The sequence below is a fragment of the Corylus avellana genome, chromosome ca10 (assembly GCF_901000735.1).
Source record: "Corylus avellana chromosome ca10, CavTom2PMs-1.0".
NCBI lineage: Eukaryota > Viridiplantae > Streptophyta > Magnoliopsida > Fagales > Betulaceae > Corylus > Corylus avellana.
This window is the reverse complement of record NC_081550.1, coordinates 18,528,751-18,548,435: the sequence shown is the minus strand read 5'-3', so window position 1 is coordinate 18,548,435 and position 19,685 is coordinate 18,528,751. Positions and strand designations below refer to the sequence as shown.

The window sequence follows — 19,685 nt, the reverse complement described above, 5'->3', positions numbered from 1 at the left end:
TATAAAGAATTTCATTTTAGATGAAATTCTAGATTTCTGAATAATCATGCGATTTGACATATTGTAGAACTTTGAAATTTCTCAATTTGAATACTTGAATTTTCAATTGTAGTTAATTTACCCCTATCTCAATTTTTGCCTTTAAAACTCTTAAAAAAGTAAAATTACCCTTCAATTTTCTTTTTATTAAAAAAATTTGAAAAGAATGGGTCACGAGTTGGCCCAATTGTGGGTCACCTTGTGATTTTTTTTTTTTATAATATATTTTTTTATAATTTTTAATTTGAAATTAAATGTAAATTTAGAACTTTATAAAAAAATCAGGGGTATAAATGTTATTGTCTCACTTTTAACGTTTAAAATCCAACAGAAGTGTTCAAATTGACTGCAATTGAGAGTTTAAATTGAGAGGTTTCAAAGTTCAAAGAGTGTATATTAATTTATTAAATCGCGTGGTAGTTTAGGAGTCTAAAGTGAAGTTACCCAAAAACTAATAATAATTTGCCCAGTTTATCAAATGATCCTATAAATTTGGTGTAAAGTAGATTTCTTTATAAATAAATAAATAAATCCATTCTTTGCAATCTTTAGGATTTGACTTAACTCATGAAACCCTTCAAGAAGTACTGTTACTTATTTGGTAACACTTTCTTTTAAAACAAAAATATTAACAAATAAATTAAAATATAAAACACTTAAAAAATAACATTTACATTTACGTCACATCAAAATTCTTTTTCTTTTTCTTTTTTTTTTTTTTTGAAAAATCACCTTTTGTGTTAACAAAGGCAGCTCCATGCCTCCACTTCTATATGGTGTGTAATGGCCGATGTTTAATGTTTCTTTCAATAACCAAAGATGTTCTTAGAAATGACAAAAGGAAATGTTAAAAAATGGTGGTGGATGGAAAAGGGGTGGTTCTTGAGGACCATGACATTATGATAATGCCAGTTTGGCCTCTAGTGCTAAAGTGGGTGTGTTCTTTTTATACCATTTCTCATGAATCTTCCCAAAAGATCAACAAACAAGCTACAAAAACAAAGTTGTCGTTTACAGAGTTGTCACTCAAAGGCTCAAAGCACTAGTGGCATATACTCAAATGAGGTAAATAAAGTGGGCCTTATCTTTATGCCCAAAATTTGGAATTTCAACATTTACGGAAGATCCAAGGCTGCCGGTATTTTGAACAATGTTCATTGTACTTACAATCATCATGGTATTGTGTTTCAAGTAAACCATGACCGAGACTGCATCATAGGGGAAAATGGTGATGTCATAATTGGTGGAGACAAAGGTGACTAGAACTTTCTTCCATCTTTGAAGAATTAATTCGGCGTGCATGGTCATACCAATTCACCAACTTAATTAGTGTAACTCATCTTATAAGAAAAATAGAAATGCTATGACTACACAAACATTTATAAAATGAGGCTTATAAACTCACGTTGTAAGTGCTATGTTAGCTTTAAAAAAGCAAAAAACAAAAAGTTATATCTTGTCTTTCCGACATCATATGGAAACAACCTTGGTGGGGGGCATTGGAAAGCTTATTTAAAGGGCTATAATTTTGTAATTTCAACATTTACTAGGTGAAAGTTGGTATTCTATATTTTGTTTGCCACATAGTATTTTTATTTCATTTTTTAAATTATTTTTGTAGGGTTTCAAATTTAGGCTTTATATAAGCCTAGTACGATGGCCTTAGCGGTCCCACAATAATGTATTTTCGATCATTTTAATAATAAAAAATAATTATAGGTTCAATTTTCTTCCATTTTGCCTCAAATTTTTAATTGATTATTAGTTTTGAAAAGAATTATAAAACCAAAAGAGTTATAGGTCTTGTATTTATTTTCTTATTTTCTTTAAGATCCACTATGACACGTTGCATCAGAACCCGAGTGAGAGAGAGATAGAGAAGGGTGTGAAGTGGGTAGCGTCGTGCTGGGTTCAAAATCGGGTGGGGCTTCAATGGTAGCATTGGGCTCCGCTGCGTATCCCAACTTGAAAAAAGTAGCCACAGAGAATTTAACATCCATTGTCCCTCTCCTTTTTTGATCGCATAGTATTAGAGGATGGAGCTAAGAAAATGCAGATGAGCATCAAAATCAATAAACTCAAAAACTGAAAATCAAAACTCAAAAACCAACCCTATACATCATCCGGCCATACCCGAAAAATCAACTCCAATTTCATCCCCATTTGGCTGAACAGCAACCCCAACCCAAACAAAGTACATAGCCACCTCTCATTTGGTCAATCATACAAAGAAAACCCAGAAATCATCGTCCCCCAATTTCAGACAATCCTTCATTCAAAAGAACCAAATTCTTCCAAGAAACAAAACCACCACAAAATTTTCCACAAATCTATCAAGATAAAACCCACAACCAAAAATCAACTTCGATCTCCCACAATCATTCCCCTCAGTAATCGCCTTTTATAATCCAAAACCATACACCAAAATTTAGTCCAAACATTAAACAACAAAAAATGAAGATTCAAAACTTACGTTGGAGAGGGAAAAATGTTATAGCTGCCAGAATTTTAGAATGGCGCCTGCAAAACAAGCACCACAACAGCATACATCCAACAACAATAAACAGGTAGGTGCAGCCCACAAAGAAATAGGATTCTGAATACCAAGTAGTTGTTGCTGCCCTGCATCACAGGCGTTAGCCACACATATATTTTTAAGATCACCAAGAATCTGTTATAGTGCTATCATTTAATATATCTGAAATTGCATTAGCAATATCCGGTTCATAAAATGAAAACAAACATACAATGCTTACAAAAATGACACAACGAAATGACCAACAAACTAGAAGAGAACCGCAATATCATGAAATTATGATCTTTTACTTACTTTTAGTACATCATATAAAACAAACACAAAACTTCAAGCTCGTGGAAAAATATACAAAGAAGAAGGGCAAATCCCTCCTATTGCAACTAGTAATGTGGAAATTAATCTTTGTTACAAAATTCCCAACAAACCAGTCAGTAGACAGTATTAGGGTAATTACAGCATCTTCAAAAGGGTTTGCAGTTTGTTCCAAGTATTTTATCCTATCCATAGTTCTACCACCATCTATAAAAACCTGTAGAAAGTTCAAGAAGATAAGCATACATAGATACGTTTATAATATACCGGCACCAACAAAAGAGAGAAAAACATTCAAATTTGAACAGTACCTCAGGTATCCTTGCCAGCCCTGCCCACACTTATGAGTTTCCACAAACATCCGGTTAAAGTATCCTAATTTGGCACCCAACAAGAGCAAGCATAGACAATACGGCCCTTCCATCCCTGAAGCATCCAGTGGTTGTCTTCATCAAGTACAAAATCCTTGTGGTACCATTCCTTCATCTTAGACCTGAACAAGGTCATCACCTCTTGGTCCAATGGGAGCTGCCTGAAACCAGCCCTTATAGTCCGGACCTGCCACTGCTTGTAAATCTCCGGCCTCTCAACCCTCTCTAAGCCCTCACATGCTACAACATTCATAGCCTCCCTCCCAAGGAACTCTCTCTCAAACATCAACCTCTGTTGGTTTTCACGGGGTAAAGTAACATCAAATATGTCATACAATGCAGAGAAGTGGTAGAGTGCTTCTCGGAACCGTGTGACGAAAAAGGGGGCGTTGTAGGCTCCATTAACAATAGAATGGACAAAAATATCAGGATTTATCCTCCTGATTAAATTCAAAACCGCATCCCTTGGATTAGTCTCTTCAACTGTCTCACCAAGTAGGTTCTTAAACCGATACATACAGTTCACAGCAATCATCTCATTCCTATCAATCTTGAGCTCCTCAATTTGGATAGTCTCCCAGTTCTGTGTTGCTAGAGCATGGTACTCAAATGGAACATTAAACCGCTCACAATACTTAGCCAGGCGACGACCGGTCTCCTCAATACTCTCTGTTGGACGGAATCCAGGTTGGGGTAGCTCTATCCCTGTAATACGTAGCTTGGGAGGTCCTCCAGCTTTTTTTGAGAGCTTATGGATCAGAAGTGGCCAATGGAAACCATATTCGATACCGAAGTCTATAATATGAAGACTTGTAGCTTTCTCTGCTACTTTATGAATCATTTTGGTAGCAAAGAATAGTGAGGTCCTCTTGAAAGGGGAGACTGAAAGATAAACTTTGTAAGCTTTCAATATTTCAGAAACTGGGATCCTTTTGGAAATTACGGAACTATAAAAAATTTGAGTTCCAGTGCCAGTGCCAACCAAGCGTGCCTCAAGGCCATTAGCAAAGAAATGGGCCAACCTATGAGACCCATCACCATAAGGGGAAGAGTGCTGCCTAATCTGTTTCAGTAACTCATTTGCAGTTCTAATGTCACCTGTTGAGACAGCTTGCGCACATTGAATCAAAAGAGTCCTCAAATCTACCATTTCCCTCTTTTTGCCCTGTTTCTTAGCACGGCTCTTCCCACCACTAACTCCTTGTGGCTGCGCATTTGGCTGTGAGGCCTTGCTTGCTTCATTCTGCATGGATTCATTGTCATTGTTACCACATAGCAGAGAAAGTGCTTCCGTGGAAAGCAACACCTTATCAAACATTTCTGTTAATTCACTGTCTTCCACATAAACCGCAGACTGCTTATTCCTCCTCCCTTCTTCTACATCTACATCTTCTCTCTCATGATTCTTCCTTCCCCTCAACCCATCTGGTAAATTCTCTCTCTCACCCTTCTGTCCCTTCAGTTCCACCTTTTGATCCTCTCCCTTCAACTCTGGTGATACCATGCTAGTCCCCGAATCAACCACCAACTGCTTACCCCTAGGAAGGAACTTACTAGCTTCTTCTAACCCTTTCCTAAATTGCAACACAGATTCACTATCAGTAAAAATGTTATGAGCCAAAAGCTCCATGCCATCACCGATGTTAGTCATGCTGTTTGACTGATTGGCTAAAAACTGTGATCCATTAGTGGGCTGCAAATTGGACTGGAAAACATGGTCACCAGGAACAACTTGCGAAAAAGACGACTTGTACTCCCCAACATCACTGACCCACTGTGGATCAGTACTATTGTTAGTGCTAGAACTACTATTAGTACCATAATCACCACCAGTGCTTGCAGAAAAAACATCATCAGGGCTTCCCCAGTTGAGATTGATATAAGTTGGTTCTTCCTGGTGTAGATTGGGGGAAGGAGAGTATTTCTGACCGAGAGCATCATAGAAGGATTTCTCGGTGACTTTTAGACCCAAAGGGTCGTAAAACAGGCAGGGCTTGTCGTCTATGTTATCTTCCGTAAGTATCTGCCCTATGTACTTGAGAACCGTTTCCGAGAACTCAGTGTCGTCCGAGGTCGAGTCTACCCCCGGACTCGTACCTACAGACGGTGTGCTCATGCTATCGCCAGGGGGCGGAGCATATGGCTGTGCTGCGGGGTCAACAGTTATCGGCGGAGCGAAATCAGTGTGACCCAGGTCAGGTGAAAGCAAAGAAGTTTCAAGGAAGCTAAAATCAGGGGAGGGCAAATTGAATGTGTACTCGTTTAAAAGATCTGGGTATTGATTGGAATTGGGTGAAAAGGCATGGTCATCAGCTACCAAGACATTGTTTATGGAATCAGGCAACCCAGAAAACTTAGGATCCATAACTATTTATAGTATCAAACTAATATGCCGAATCCCAGAACAAATAAACACTGAACTACCCAAACCATGTCAAAGACTAGGATATATCTATAAGATAGATGTGAACAAGCTAAAGGCAAAAGAAAAGGTTTAAAGTTGAAGAACCTCAGACATCCATCGGTTTCTCCGCGAGAAGCAAACACGTTTATCTGAGAAATAGCAGAGAATTCTCAGACGCGGAACAGCAAGATGGAGCCGAAGAAATTGATGAGATTACAGAGAGCGGCACTCAGCTCTGACCGAGACAATTCTGGGGACGCTCGGGAAGTTTCGAAGACGCTGTGTGGATGAAGACTTACAAAGGAGTCAAACTCCAATCCTGAGAGGCATTGATACATTTTCAATGTTTTGACTCGTCACTCAACTGCTAACCTTGGAATCATTGTTTGCTGCCTTGAAGCTCAAGAGGAATACTATTCAATTAAAAAATCACTTACAAAATATTTTTTTAAAAATTTTTTTATACAATTTTTTTGTTTTTTTTGTTTTTTTGTTTTTTTTTCTTTCTCACATCAATTAAATTTACCTATAATTTCAGGTCACTTCATTTATCAAGTCCAATGCCAAACATAGCAAATGTTCTGTTTGGCATTCCACTCACTTTTCCTTTCTTTTATTTTTTTTTTCACATTAACAAACAGCTGATTGAATTTCTAATTTTAAAATGTGTAATTTTAAATATAATGATTTGGAAATGTAATTTTTTAAAATGGAATTAAGGGTTTTAATAAAATCATAGTTTGACTATTAAAATTATGTGTTTTTTACCTATGATTTAAAAACAAATATTTTTCTATGTTTTCAAATCTCACTTTTTAAAAAAATGCACTACAAAATGATAGATTTTCTATAATTTGGTTTAAAATCACTTCTTTTTTTTATTGTGAGATCGTAGTGCCAAATACATTCTAGCATTTTTATTTTTATTTACATTCTAGCATTTTTATTTTTATTTTTTTCAAAACAAAAATATTAACCTACAACTCAAAATAATTAAAAAGACCAAAAACAAATAAAAACAAAAAGAATGCCTCTTGAGAATGAGTAGCATTTCTCAAAAAAAAAAAAAAACATTAACAAAACAAGCTACACTCATGGACTTAGTATCCCATGAAAAGAAAGAATCACAACTTATAATTAAAAAGTGAATCGTCGGTTTCTCTGGTGGTACAAGACTACTGGAAAAGCTTTATGAATTTTAATGCAGACGCCAACCTTGTTCCAATTAGGTATGAGCTCTTTTATCTTTTTATTATTTTTATCTCTTCATCTATGCAGATTATCACCATAAATAGTTAGACATAATCTCCAACTCATTATTTTTTATTTTTTGGTAATTACATTTTCCCCTTATCAACTACAACGCATTGTCACTTTGCTCCTATGAACTGACAACCCTACTGCCCGAACCTATCAAATTACTATTTTGTGCCCAAAACCCCAATTCTGTCAGTCAAAGGTGTTAACTTAGACGATCAACCCATCGCGTGCGCCCCACATGCCAATTAGAAATTTTTTATCCCACCTTTTCCCCCATCAACTACAACGCATTGTCACTTTGCTCCCCATAAACTATAATGTATTGTCACTTTGACCCCATAAACTGACATTTAAAATTAAGGATAAATTTAAAATTTTATAAAAAAGTCAGAGATATAAACGTTATTATCTCACTTTTAACATTTAAAATATGACGGAAGGATTCAAATTGACTGCAATTGAAAGTTCAGCAGTCTAAATTGAGAGGTTTCAAAGTTCGTGGAGTGTATGTCAAATCGCGTGATAGTTGAGGAATTTAAAGTGAAATTATCCCAAAAACTAATAATAATTTGCCCAGTTTATCAAATGATCATATAATTTGGTGTGTAAAGTAGATTTCATTATAAATAAATCCATTCTTTGCAATCTTGAGGATTTGACTTAACTCATGAGACCCTTTCAAGAAGTACTCTTACTTATTTGGCAACACTTTTTTTTAAAAGAAAAATATTAACAAATAAATTAAAATATAAAACACTTAAAAAGGAACATTTACGTCACATCAAAATTCCTTTTTTTTAAAAAAAAAAAAAAAAAAAAAATCACCTTTTGTGCTAACAAGGGCAGCTCCATGCCTCCACTTCTATATGGTGTGCAATGGCCGATGTTTAATGTTTCTTTCAATAACCAAAGATGTTCTTCGACATGACAAAAAGAAATGTTAAAAAATCGTAGTGGATGGAAAAGGGGTGGTTCTTGAGGACCATCACATTATGATAATGCCCGTTTGGCCTCTAGTGCTAAAGTGGGTGTGTTCTTTTTGTACCATTTCTCATGAATCTTCCCAAAAGATCAACAAACAAGCTACAAAAGCAAAGTTGTCGTTTACAGAGTTGTCACTCAAAGGCTCAAAGCACTAGTGGCATATGCTCAATGAGGTAAATAAAGTGGGCCTTATCTTTATGCCCAAAATTTGGAATTTCAACATTTACAAAGATCCAAGGCTGCCGGTTACAATCATCATGGTATTGTGTTTCAAGTAAACCATGACTGAGACTGCATCATGGTGGAGACAAAGGTGTCTAGAACTTTCTTCCATCTTTGAAGAATTAATTCGGCGTGCATGGTCATACCAATTCACCAACTTAATTAGTGTAACTCATGTTATAAGAAAAAGAGGAATGCTACCACCACACATTTATAAAATGAGGCTTATAAAATGATGCGACAAGTGTCATGTTAGCTTTCAGAAAGCAAAAAAGAAAAATTCACGTTGTTTTGTTTACACACTGACAAAAGATTTTTTCTCTAGTTTTTCTTCGTCTACTGTAATGCGAGATGTAAACCAGTTTTTATCATACCCATTGTACTTTAAACAAAAAAAAAAAAATTGTACCTTGTCATTCCGACATCATATGGAAACAATTTTGGTGGGGCATTGGAAAGCTTCTTTAAATGGCTATAATTTTGTAATTTCAACATTTACTAGGTGAAAGTTGTTTTTCTATATTTTGTTTGCCACAGTATTTTTATTTCATTTTTTAAATTATTTTTGTAGGATTTTAAATTTAGGCTTTATATAAAGCTAATAAAATGGCCATAGCGGTCACACACAATAATGTACTTTCGATCATTTTAACAATAAAAAATATTTATAGGTTGAATTTTCTTCCATTTTGCCTCTGATCTTTAATTGATTATTGGTTTTGGAAAGAGTTATATGTTTTGTGTTTATTTTCTTTACGATCAATTTACTATGACACGCTGCATCAAAACCCGAGTGAGAGAGAAAGAGAGAGATAGAGAAGCGTGTGAAGTGGGTAGTGTTCAAACAATGAAAACCGTCCACCTTTGTGTGGTGGATGAGCATCAAAATCAATAACCCCAAAACTGAAAATCAAAACTCAAAAACCAACCCTATACATCATCCAGCCATACCCGAAACAATCAACTCCAATTTCATCCCCATTCGGCTGAACAGCAACCGCAACCTAAACAAAGTACAAAGCCACCTCTCATTTGGTCAATCATACAAAGAAAACCCAGAAATCATTTCCCCAATTTCAGACAATCCTTCATTCGAAAGACCCAAATTCTTCCAAGAACTCAAACCACCACAAAATTTTTCCCAAACTGGTCATGATAACACCCACAGCCAAAAATCAACTTTAATCTCCCACAATCATTCCCCTCGGTAATTGGCCCCCATAATCCAAACCATACACCAAAATTTAGTTCCAACATTAAACAACTAAAAATGAAGAATCAAAACTCACGTTGGGGAGGGGAATATGTTAGAGCTGCGAGAATTTTTGAAAGGCGTCAGAGGGACAAGCATCACACACACCAGCATGCATCCAATAACAATAAACAGGCTGGTGCAGCCCACAAAGAAATAGGATTCTGAATACCAAGTAGTTATTGCTCCCATGCATCACAGGCACTAGCCAAGCATATATTTTTAAGATCACCAAGTAAGAATCTATTACAGTGCTATCATTTAATATATCTGAAATTGCATTAGCAATATCCAATTCATAAAATCAAAACAAAGATCCCATGTTCTAAAAAATGACACAGAAAAATGACCAACAAACCAGAACAGAACCGCAATATAATGCAATTATGAACTTTTACCTACTTTGAGTACACCTGATAAAACAAACACACAACTTCAAGCTCATGGAAAAATATACAAAGAAGAAGGGCAAATCCCTCCCATTACATCCAGTAATGTGGAAATTCATCTAAATATCAAACAAATTTTACCACAAAAGTCCTAACAAGCAAGTCAGTAGACAGTTTTAGGGTCATTACAGCGCCTTCAAAAACCATTTATAAAAACGCCTGTAGAAAGTTCAAGATGATGGCATACATAGATACGTTTATAGTATACCTGCATGTACAAAAGAGAAAAAAACATTGGAAATTGAACAAGAACAATAGTTTGTGCAATACCTAAGGTATCCTTGCCGGCCCTGCCCACAATTATGAGTTTCCACAAATATCCTAATTTGGCACCCAACAAGAGGAAGCATAGACAATTCGGCCCTTCCATCCCTGAAGCATCCAGTGGTTGTCTTCATCAAGTACAAAATCTTTGTGGTAGCATTTCATCATCTTAGACTTGAACAAGGTCATCACCTCTCGGTCCAATGGGAGCTGCCTGAAGCCAGCCCTTATAGTCCGGACCTGCCACTGCTTGTAAGTCTCAGGCCTCTCAACCCTTTGTAAGCCCTCACATGCTAAAACATTCATAGCCTCCCTCCCAAGGACCTCTCTCTCAAACATCAACCTCTGTTGGTTCTCACGGACATGGGGTAAAGTAACATCAATTATGTCATACAATGCAGAGAAGTGGTGGAGTGCTTCTCGGAACCGTGTGACAAAGAAGGGGGAACCGTAGGATCCATTAATAATAGAATGAACAAATATATTGGGATTTATCCTCCTGATTAAATTCAAAATGGCATCCCGTGGACTGGTCTCTTCAACTGTCTCTTCAACTGTCTCATCAAGTACGTTCTTAAACCGGTACCAACAGTTCACAACAAGCACCTCATTCCTATCAATCTTGAGGTCCTCAATTTGGATAGTCTCCCAGTTCTGTGATGCTAGAGCATGGTACTCAAAAGGAACATCAAACCGCTCACAATACTTAGCCAAGCGACGACCAGTCTCCTCAATACTCTCAGTCGGACGGAATCCGGGTTGTGGAATTTCTATCCCTGTAATACGTAGCTTGGGAGGTCCTCCAACTCTTTTTGAAAGCATATGGATCAGAAGTGGCCAATGGAAACCATATTCGACACCAAAGTCTATAATATGAAGACGTGTTGCTTTCTCTGCTACTTTATTAATCATTTTGTTAGCAAAGAATAGTGAGATCCTCTTGAAAGGGATGGCTGAAAGAGAAACGTTGTAAGCTTTCAACATTTCAGAAGCTGAGATCCTTTTGAAAATTAAGGAACTATAAAAAATTTGAGTTCCAGTGCCAGTGCCAGTGCCAGCCAAGCGTGCCTCGAGGCCATTAGCAAAGAAATGGGCCAACCTCTGAGACCCATCACCATAAGGGGAACAGTGCTGCCTAATCTGCTTCAGTAACTCATTTGCAATTCTAATGTCACCTGTTGATACAGCTTGCGCACATTGAATTAAAAGAGTCCTCAAATCAACCGTTTCCTTCTTTTTGTCCTGTTTCTTAGCACGGCTCTTTCCACCACTAACTCCTTGCGGCTGCGCATTTGGCTGTGAGGCCTTGCTTGCTTCATTCTGCACAGTTTCATTGTTATTGTTATCGTGTGGCAGAGAAATAGCTTCGGTGGAAACAAACAACTTATCAAACATTTCTGTCAATTCACTCTCTTCCACATAAACCGCAGACTTCTTATTACTCTTCCCTTCTTCTACCTCTACATCTTCCCTCTCATGATTCTTCCTTACCCTCAATCCATCCGGTGAATTCTCTCTACCCTTCTCCCCCTTGATTTCCACCTTTTGATCTTCTCCCTTCCAGTCAGGTGATACCATGCTAGTCCCCAAATCAACAAGCAACTGATTACCCCTAGGAAGGAACTTAGTAGCTTCCTCTAACCCTCTCCTAAATTGCAACACAGATTCACTATCAATAAAAATGTTCTGAGGCAAAAGTTCCATGCCATCACCGATGTTAGTCACGCTGTTCGACTGATTGGCTAAAAACTGTGATCCATTACTGGGCTGCAAATTGAGGGAAGAAGGGTATTTCTGACCGAGAGCATCATAGAAGGATTTCTCAGTGACTTGGAGACCCAGAGGGTCGTAAAACAAGCTGGGCTTGTCCTTTATGTTCTCTTCCATAAGTATCTGGCCTATGTACTTGAGAACCGTTTCCGAGAACTCCGTGTCGTCCGAGGACGAGTCTACCCCCGGACTCGTACCCACAGACGGTGTGCTCATGCTTTCGCCAGCGGACGGAGCATATGGCTGTGCTGCTGGGTCCACAGTTATCGGCGGAGCGAAATCAGTGTGACCCAGGTCAGGTGAAAGCGATGAACTTTCAAGGAAGCTAAAATCAGGGGAGGGCAAATTGAATGTGTACTCGTTTAAAAGATCTGGGTATTGATTGGAATTGGGTGAAAAGGCATGGTCATCAGCTACCAAGACATTGTTTATGGAATCAGGCAACCCAGAAAACTTAGGATCCATAACTATTTATAGTATCAAACTAATATGCCGAATCACAGAACAAATAAACACTGAACTACCCAAACCATATCAAAGACTAGGATATATTTATAACATAGAGTGAACAAGCTAAAGGCAAAAGAAAAGGTTTAAAGTTGAAGAACCTCAGACATCCATCGGTTTCTCCGCGAGAAGCAAACACGTTTATCTGAGAAATAGTAGAGAATTCTCAGACGCGGAACAGCAAGATGGAGCCGAAGAAATTGATGAGATTACAGAGAACGGCACTCAGCTCTGACCGAGACAATTCTGGGGACGTTCGGGAAGTTTCGAAGACGCTGTGCATGAAGACTTACAAAGGAGTCAAAACTCCAATCCTGAGAGGCATTGATACAATTTCAATGTTTTGACTCGTCAACTGAGTCAACTTACAAAGGAATCATTGTTTGCTGCCTCATGGACTTAGTATCCCATGAAAAAAAAAAAAAAAAACATTAACAAAACAGGCTACGCTCATGGACTTAGTATCCCATGAAAAGAAAGAAACACAACTTATAAGTAAAAAGTGAATGGTCAGCTTCTCTCATGGTACAAGATTACTAGGAAAGCTTTATGAATTTTAATGTAGATGCCAACCTTGTTGCAATTAGGTATTAGCTCTTTTATCTTTTTGTTATTTTTATCTCTTCACCTCTGCAAATTATCACCATAAAAAGTTAGACATAATCTCAAACTCATAATTTTTTTTTTTTTGTTTTTTTGGTAATTACCTTTTCCCCTATCAACTATAACGTATTGTCACTTTGCTCCTATGAACTGACAACTCTACTGCCCGACCCTATGAAATTACTATTTTGTGTTCAAAACCCCCATGTCGTCAGTCAAAGGCTTTAACTCAGACAATCAACCCGTCACGTGCGCCCCAAATGCTAACTTGAAATTTTCTATCCTACCGTTTTTCCCATCAACTACAACGCATTGTTACTTTGCCTCCATCAACTACAATGTATTGTCACTTTGCTCCCATAAACTGACATTTGAAATTAAAGGTAAATTTAAAATTTTATAAAAAAGTTAGAGATATAAATGTTATTGTCTCACTTTTAACGTTTTAAATATGACGAAAGAATTCAAATTGACTGCAATTGAAAGTTCAGAAGTCTAAATTAAGAGGTTTCAAAGTTCGTGGGGTGTATGTTAAATCGCGTGATAATTCAAATGTCTAAATTGAAATTACCCCAAAAACTAATAATAATTTGTCCAGTTTATCAAATGATCATATAATTTGGTGTGTAAAGTAGATTTCTTTATAAATAAATAAATAAATTCATTCTTTGCAATCTTGAAGATTTGACTTAACTCATGAGACCCTTCAAGAAGTACTGTTACTTATTTGGTAAAACCTTCTTTTAAAACAAAAATATTAATAAACAAATTAAAATATAAAACACTTAAAAAAGAATATTTACATTTACGTCACATCAAAATTCTTTTTCTTTTTTTTTGGTTAAAAAAAAAATCACCTTTTGTGTTAACAAGGGCAGGTCCATGCCTCCACATCTATATGGTGTGTAGGCCGATGTTTAATGTTTCTTTCGATAAACAAAGATGCCTTAGAAATGACAAAAAGAAATGTCGAAAAATGGTAGTGGATGGAAAAGGGGTGGTTCATGAGGACCATGACATTATGATAATGCCAGTTTGGCCTCTCGTGCTAAAGTGGGTGTGTTCTTTTTATACCATTTCTAATGAATCTTCCCAAAAGATCAACAAACAAGCTACAGAAGCAAAGTTGTCGTTTATAGAGTTGTCACTCAAAGGCTCAAAGCACTAGTGGCATATGCTCAATGAGGTAAATAAAGGGGGCCTTATCTTTAGGCCCAAAATTTGGAATTTCAACATTTACGAAGATCCAAGGCTGCCGGTATTTTGAACAATGTTCATCGTACTTACATTCATCATGGTATTGTGTTTCAAGTAAACCATGACTGAGACTGGATCATAGGGGAAAATGGAGATGTCATGATTGGTGGAGACAAAGGTGGCTAGAACTTTCTTCCATCTTTGAAGAATTCAGCGTGCATGATCATACCAGTTCACCAACTTAATTAGTGTAACTCATCTTATAAGAAAAATAGAAATGCTACAACCACACAAACATTTATAAAATGAGGCTCATAAACTAATATGACAAGTGTCATGTTAGTTTTAAAAAAGCAAAAAAGAAAAATTCATGTTGTTTAGTTTACACACCGACAAAATGTTTTTTCTCTAGTTTTCCTTCGTCTACTGTAATGCGAAGCTCAGAGGAGTTGATGTAAACTAGTTTTTATCATACCCATTGTACTTTAAAAAAAAAAAAAAATTGTACCTTGTCATTCCAACATCAAATGAAAACAATCTTGGTGGGGCATTGGAAAACTTATTTAAAGGGCTATAATTTTGTAATTTCAGCATTTACTAGGTGAAAGTTGTTTTTCTATATTTTGTTTGCCACATAGTATTTTTATTTCATTTTTTAAATTATTTTTGTAGGGTTTTAAATTTAGGCTTTATATAAAGCTAATAAGATGGCCTTAGTGGTCACACACAATAATGTACTTTCGATCATTTTAACAACAAAAAATACTTATAGGTTGAATTTTCTTCCATTTTGCCTCTAATTTTTAATTGATTATTGGTTTTGGAAAGAGTTATACGTCTTGTGTTTAATTTCTTTACGATCGATTCACTATGACACGCTGCATCAAAACACGAGTGAGAGAGAGAGAGAGAGATAGAGAAGCGTGTAAAGTGGGTAGTGTCCAAACAATGAAAACCGTCCACCTTTGTGTGGTGGATGAGCATCAAAATCAATAACCCCGAACCTGAAAATCAAAACTCAAAAACCAACCGTATACATCATCCGGCCATACCCGAAAAAATCAACTCCAATTTCATCCCTATTCGGCTGAACAGAAACCGCAACCTAAACAAAGTACAAAGCGCCACCTCTCATTTGGTCAATCATACAAAGAAACCCCAGAAATCATTTCCCAAATTTCAAACAATCCTTCATTCAAAAGACCCAAATTCTTCCAAGAACTGAAACCACCACAAAATTTTCCCCAAACTGGTCAAGATAACAGCCACAGCCAAAAATCAACTTCAATCTCCCACAATCATTCCCCTCAGTAATTGGCCCCCATAATCCAAACCATACACCAAAATTTAGTTCCAACATTAAACAACTAAAAATGAAGAATCAAACCTCATGTTGGGGAGGGGAATATGTTAGAGCTGCGAGAATTTTTGAATGGCGCCAGAGGGACAAGCATCACACACACCAGCACGCATCCAATAACAATAAACAGGCTGGTGCAGCCCACAAAGAAATAGGATTCTGAATACCAAGTAGTTGTTGCTCCCATTTACCACAGGCACTAGCCAAGCATATATTTTTAAGATCACTAAGTAAGAACCTATTACAGTGCTATCATTTAATATATCTGAAATTGCATTAGCAATATCCAATTCATAAAATCAAAACAAAGATCCCATGTTCTCAAAAATGACACAGAAAAATGACCAACAAACCAGAACAGAACCGCAATATCATGCAATTATGAACTTTTACCTACTTTGAGTACACCTGATAAAACAAACACAACTTCAAGCTCATGGAAAAATATACAAAGAAGAAGGGCAAATCCCTCCCATTACATCCAGTAATGTGGAAATTCATCTAAATATCAAACAGATTTTACCACAAAAGTCCCAACAAGCAAGTCAGTAGACAGTTTTAGGGTCATTACAGCGCCTTCAAAAACCATTTATAAAAACGCCTGTAGAAAGTTCAAGATGATGGCATACATAGATACGTTTATAGTATACCTGCATGTACAAAAGAGAAAAAAAACATTGAAAATTGAACAAGAACAATAGTTTGTGCAGTACCTAAGGTATCCTTGCCGGCCCTGCCCACAATTATGAGTTTCCACAAATATCCTAATTTGGCACCCAACAAGAGGAAGCATAGACAATTCGGCCCTTCCATCCCTGAAGCATCCAGTGGTTGTCTTCATCAAGTACAAAATCTTTGTGGTAGCATTTCATCATCTTAGACTTGAACAAGGTCATCACCTCTCGGTCCAATGGGAGCTGCCTGAAGCCAGCCCTTATAGTCCGGACCTGCCACTGCTTGTAAGTCTCGGGCCTCTCAACCCTTTGTAAGCCCTCACATGCTAAAACATTCATAGCCTCCCTCCCAAGGAACTCTCTCTCAAACATCAACCTCTCTTGGTTCTCACGGACACGGGGTAAAGTAACATCAAATATGTCATACAATGCAGAGAAGTGGTAGAGTGCTTCTCGGAACCGTGTGACAAAGAAGGGGGAACCGTAGGATCCATTAATAATAGAATGAACAAATATATTGGGATTTATCCTCCTGATTAAATTCAAAATGGCATCCCGTGGACTGGTCTCTTCAACTGTCTCTTCAACTGTCTCATCAAGTACGTTCTTAAACCGGTACCAACAGTTCACAACAAGCACCTCATTCCTATCAATCTTGAGGTCCTCAATTTGGATAGTCTCCCAGTTCTGTGATGCTAGAGCATGGTACTCAAAAGGAACATCAAACCGCTCACAATACTTAGCCAAGCGACGACCAGTCTCCTCAATACTTTCAGTTGGACGGAATCCGGGTTGTGGAATTTCTATCCCTGTCATACGTAGCTTGGGAGGTCCTCCAACTCTTTTTGAAAGCATATGGATTAGAAGTGGCCAATGGAAACCATATTCGACACCAAAGTCTATAATATGAAGACGTGTTGCTTTCTTTGCTACTTTATCAATCATTTTGTTAGCAAAGAATAGTGAGATCCTCTTGAAAGGGATGGTTGAAAGAGGAACGTTGTTAGCTTTCAATATTTCAACAGCTGATATCCTTTTGGAAATTAAGGAACTATAACAAATTTGAGTTCTAGTGCCAGTGCCAGCCAAGCGTGCCTCGAGGCCATTAGCAAAGAAATGAGCCAACCTTTGAGACCCATCACCATAAGGGGAAGAGTGCTGCCTAATCAGCGTCAGTAACTCATTTGCAGTTCTAATGCCACCTGTTGATACAGCTTGCGCACATTGAATCAAAAGAGTACTCAAATCAACCGTTTCCTTCTTTTTGCCCTGTTTCTTAGCACGGCTCTTCCCACCACTAACTCCTTGAGGCTGCGCATTTGGCTGTGAGGCCTTGCTTGCTTCATTCTGCACGGTTTCATTGTTATTGTTATCGTGTGGCAGAGAAATAGCTTCGGAGGAAACCAACAACTTATCAAACATTTCTGTCAATTCACTCTCTTCCACATAAACCACAGACTGCTTATTCCTCCTCCCCTCTTCTACAGCTACATCGTCTCTCTCATGATTCTTCCTTCCCCTCAACCCATCTGGTAAATTCTCTCTCTCACCCTTCTCTCCCTTGAGTTCCACCTTTTGATCCTCTCCCTTCAACTCTGGTGATACCATGCTAGTCCCTGAATCAACCACCAACTGATTACCCCTAGGAAGGAACTTACTAGCTTCTTCTAACCCTCTCCTAAATTGCAACACAGATTCACTATCAGTAAAAATGTTATGAGCCAAAAGCTCCATGCCATCACCGATATTAGTCACGCTGTTCGACTGATTGGCTAAAAACTGAGATCCATTAGTGGGCTGCAAATTGGACTGGAAAACATAGTCACCAGGAGCAACAACTTGCGAAAAAGACGACTTGTACTCCCCAACATCACTGACCCACTGTGGATCAGTACTATTGCTAGTGCTAGAACCACTATTAGTACCATAATCACCACCAGTGCTTGCAGAAAAAACATCATCAGGGCTTGCCAAGTTGAGATTGATATAAGTTGGTTCTTCCTGGTGTATATTGGGGGAAGGAGGGTATTTCTGACCGAGAGCATCATAGAAGGATTTCTCGGTGACTTTTAGACCCAAAGGGTCGTAAAACAGGCAGGGCTTGTCCTCTATGTTATCTTCCATAAGTATCTGGCCTATGTACTTGAGAACCGTTTCCGAGAACTCAGTGTCGTCCGAGGTCAAGTCTTCCCCCGGACTCGTACCCACAGACGGTGTGCTCATGCTATCGCCAGCGGACGGAGCATATGGCTGTGCTGCTGGGTCCACAGTTATCGGCGGAGCGAAATCAGTGTGACCCAGGTCAGGTGAAAGCGATGAACTTTCAAGGAAGCTAAAATCAGGGGAGGGCAAATTGAATGTGTACTCGTTTAAAAGATCTGGGTATTCATTGGAATTGGGTGAAAAGGTATGGTCATCAGCTACCAAGACATTGTTTATGGAATCAGGCAACCCAGAAAACTTAGGATCCATAACTATTTATAATATGCCGAATCCCAGAACAAATAAACACTGAACTACCCAAACCAAATCAAAGACTAGGATATATCTATAAGATAGATGTGAACAAGCTAAAGGCAAAAGAAAAGGTTTAAAGTTGAAGAACCTCAGACATCCATCGGTTTCTCCGCGAGAAGCAAACACGCTTATCTGAGAAATAGCAGAGAATTCTCATACTTGGAACAGCAAGATGGAACCGAAGAAATTGATGAGATTACAGAGAGCGGCACTCAGCTCTGACCGAGACAATTCTGGGGACGTTCGGGAAGTTTCGAAGACGCTCTGTATGAAGACTTAGAAAGGAGTCAAACTCCAATCCTGAGAGGCATTGATACAATTTCAATGTTTTGACTCGTCAACTGAGTCAACTGCTGCCCTTATTATCATTGTTTGCGGGCTTTCAAATAAAAAAATTACTATTTTTTTTTTTTTTTCATACAAAATGTTCTTACTTTTTTTTTTTTTCACATCAATTAAATTTTTTTTATAGTTTCACACTTCTTTTTTCAAGTCCAATGCCAAACATAGGCGATGTTCTGTTTGGCATTCCACTCACTTTTCCTTTCTTCTTTTTATTAATAAAAAGTTTTTAACTTCTTTTTTTTCACTTTAACAAACAGCTAACTGAATTTCTAATTTTAAAATGTGAGATTTTAAATATAGTGATTTGAAAATGTAATTTTTTAGAATACAATTAAGGGTTTAATAAAATCATAGTTTGACTATTAAAATTATGTGTTTTTTAAGATGCACCACTTTCCTATGATTTGAATACAAATATTTTTCTATGTTTTCAAATCTCTCTTTTGTTTAAAAATGCACTACCAAATGATAGATTTGCTATAATTTGGTTTAAAATCACTTTTCTTTTTTTTTGCTTGTGAGATCGTAGTGACAAAACTTGTAGTTGATGGAAAAAAAAATATAATTACCCCTTCTTTTTGGTGTGTGTTTGTTCTTACCGGCATCACTCACCCTTTTA

The 19,685-nt window shown here is 37.4% G+C and overlaps 3 protein-coding genes across 3 annotated transcripts; all 3 read right to left on the bottom strand.

The window, feature by feature from the left end:
• Window positions 1-2,843: 2,843 nt before the first annotated feature.
• On the bottom strand, window positions 2,844-6,003 carry LOC132164460 (scarecrow-like protein 33). The gene is made up of 2 exons (XM_059574976.1): window positions 3,199-6,003; window positions 2,844-3,104 (listed from the first exon to the last, which is right to left on the bottom strand). The coding sequence occupies exon 1, from the start codon at window positions 5,621-5,623 to the stop codon at window positions 3,263-3,265; it is 2,361 nt and encodes a 786-aa protein (XP_059430959.1). The 5' UTR covers window positions 5,624-6,003; the 3' UTR covers window positions 2,844-3,104; window positions 3,199-3,262.
• A 3,794-nt stretch (window positions 6,004-9,797) lies between these two features.
• Window positions 9,798-12,696, bottom strand: LOC132164776 (scarecrow-like protein 34). Its single transcript, XM_059575331.1, has one exon. It carries the CDS (start codon window positions 12,326-12,328, stop codon window positions 10,151-10,153), a length of 2,178 nt encoding a protein of 725 aa, XP_059431314.1. The 5' UTR covers window positions 12,329-12,696; the 3' UTR covers window positions 9,798-10,150.
• Window positions 12,697-16,191: 3,495 nt separating this feature from the next.
• On the bottom strand, window positions 16,192-19,024 carry LOC132164379 (scarecrow-like protein 33). Its single transcript, XM_059574882.1, has one exon. It carries the CDS (start codon window positions 18,674-18,676, stop codon window positions 16,295-16,297), a length of 2,382 nt encoding a protein of 793 aa, XP_059430865.1. The 5' UTR covers window positions 18,677-19,024; the 3' UTR covers window positions 16,192-16,294.
• Window positions 19,025-19,685: the final 661 nt, after the last annotated feature.

What these genes read in the sequence shown, in the direction of transcription:
- LOC132164460 (XM_059574976.1), bottom strand. Translation starts at nt 5,623, where the DNA reads ATGGATCCTAAGTTTTCTGGGTTGCCTGATTCCATAAACAATGTCTTG.
- LOC132164776 (XM_059575331.1), bottom strand. Translation starts at nt 12,328, where the DNA reads ATGGATCCTAAGTTTTCTGGGTTGCCTGATTCCATAAACAATGTCTTG.
- LOC132164379 (XM_059574882.1), bottom strand. Translation starts at nt 18,676, where the DNA reads ATGGATCCTAAGTTTTCTGGGTTGCCTGATTCCATAAACAATGTCTTG.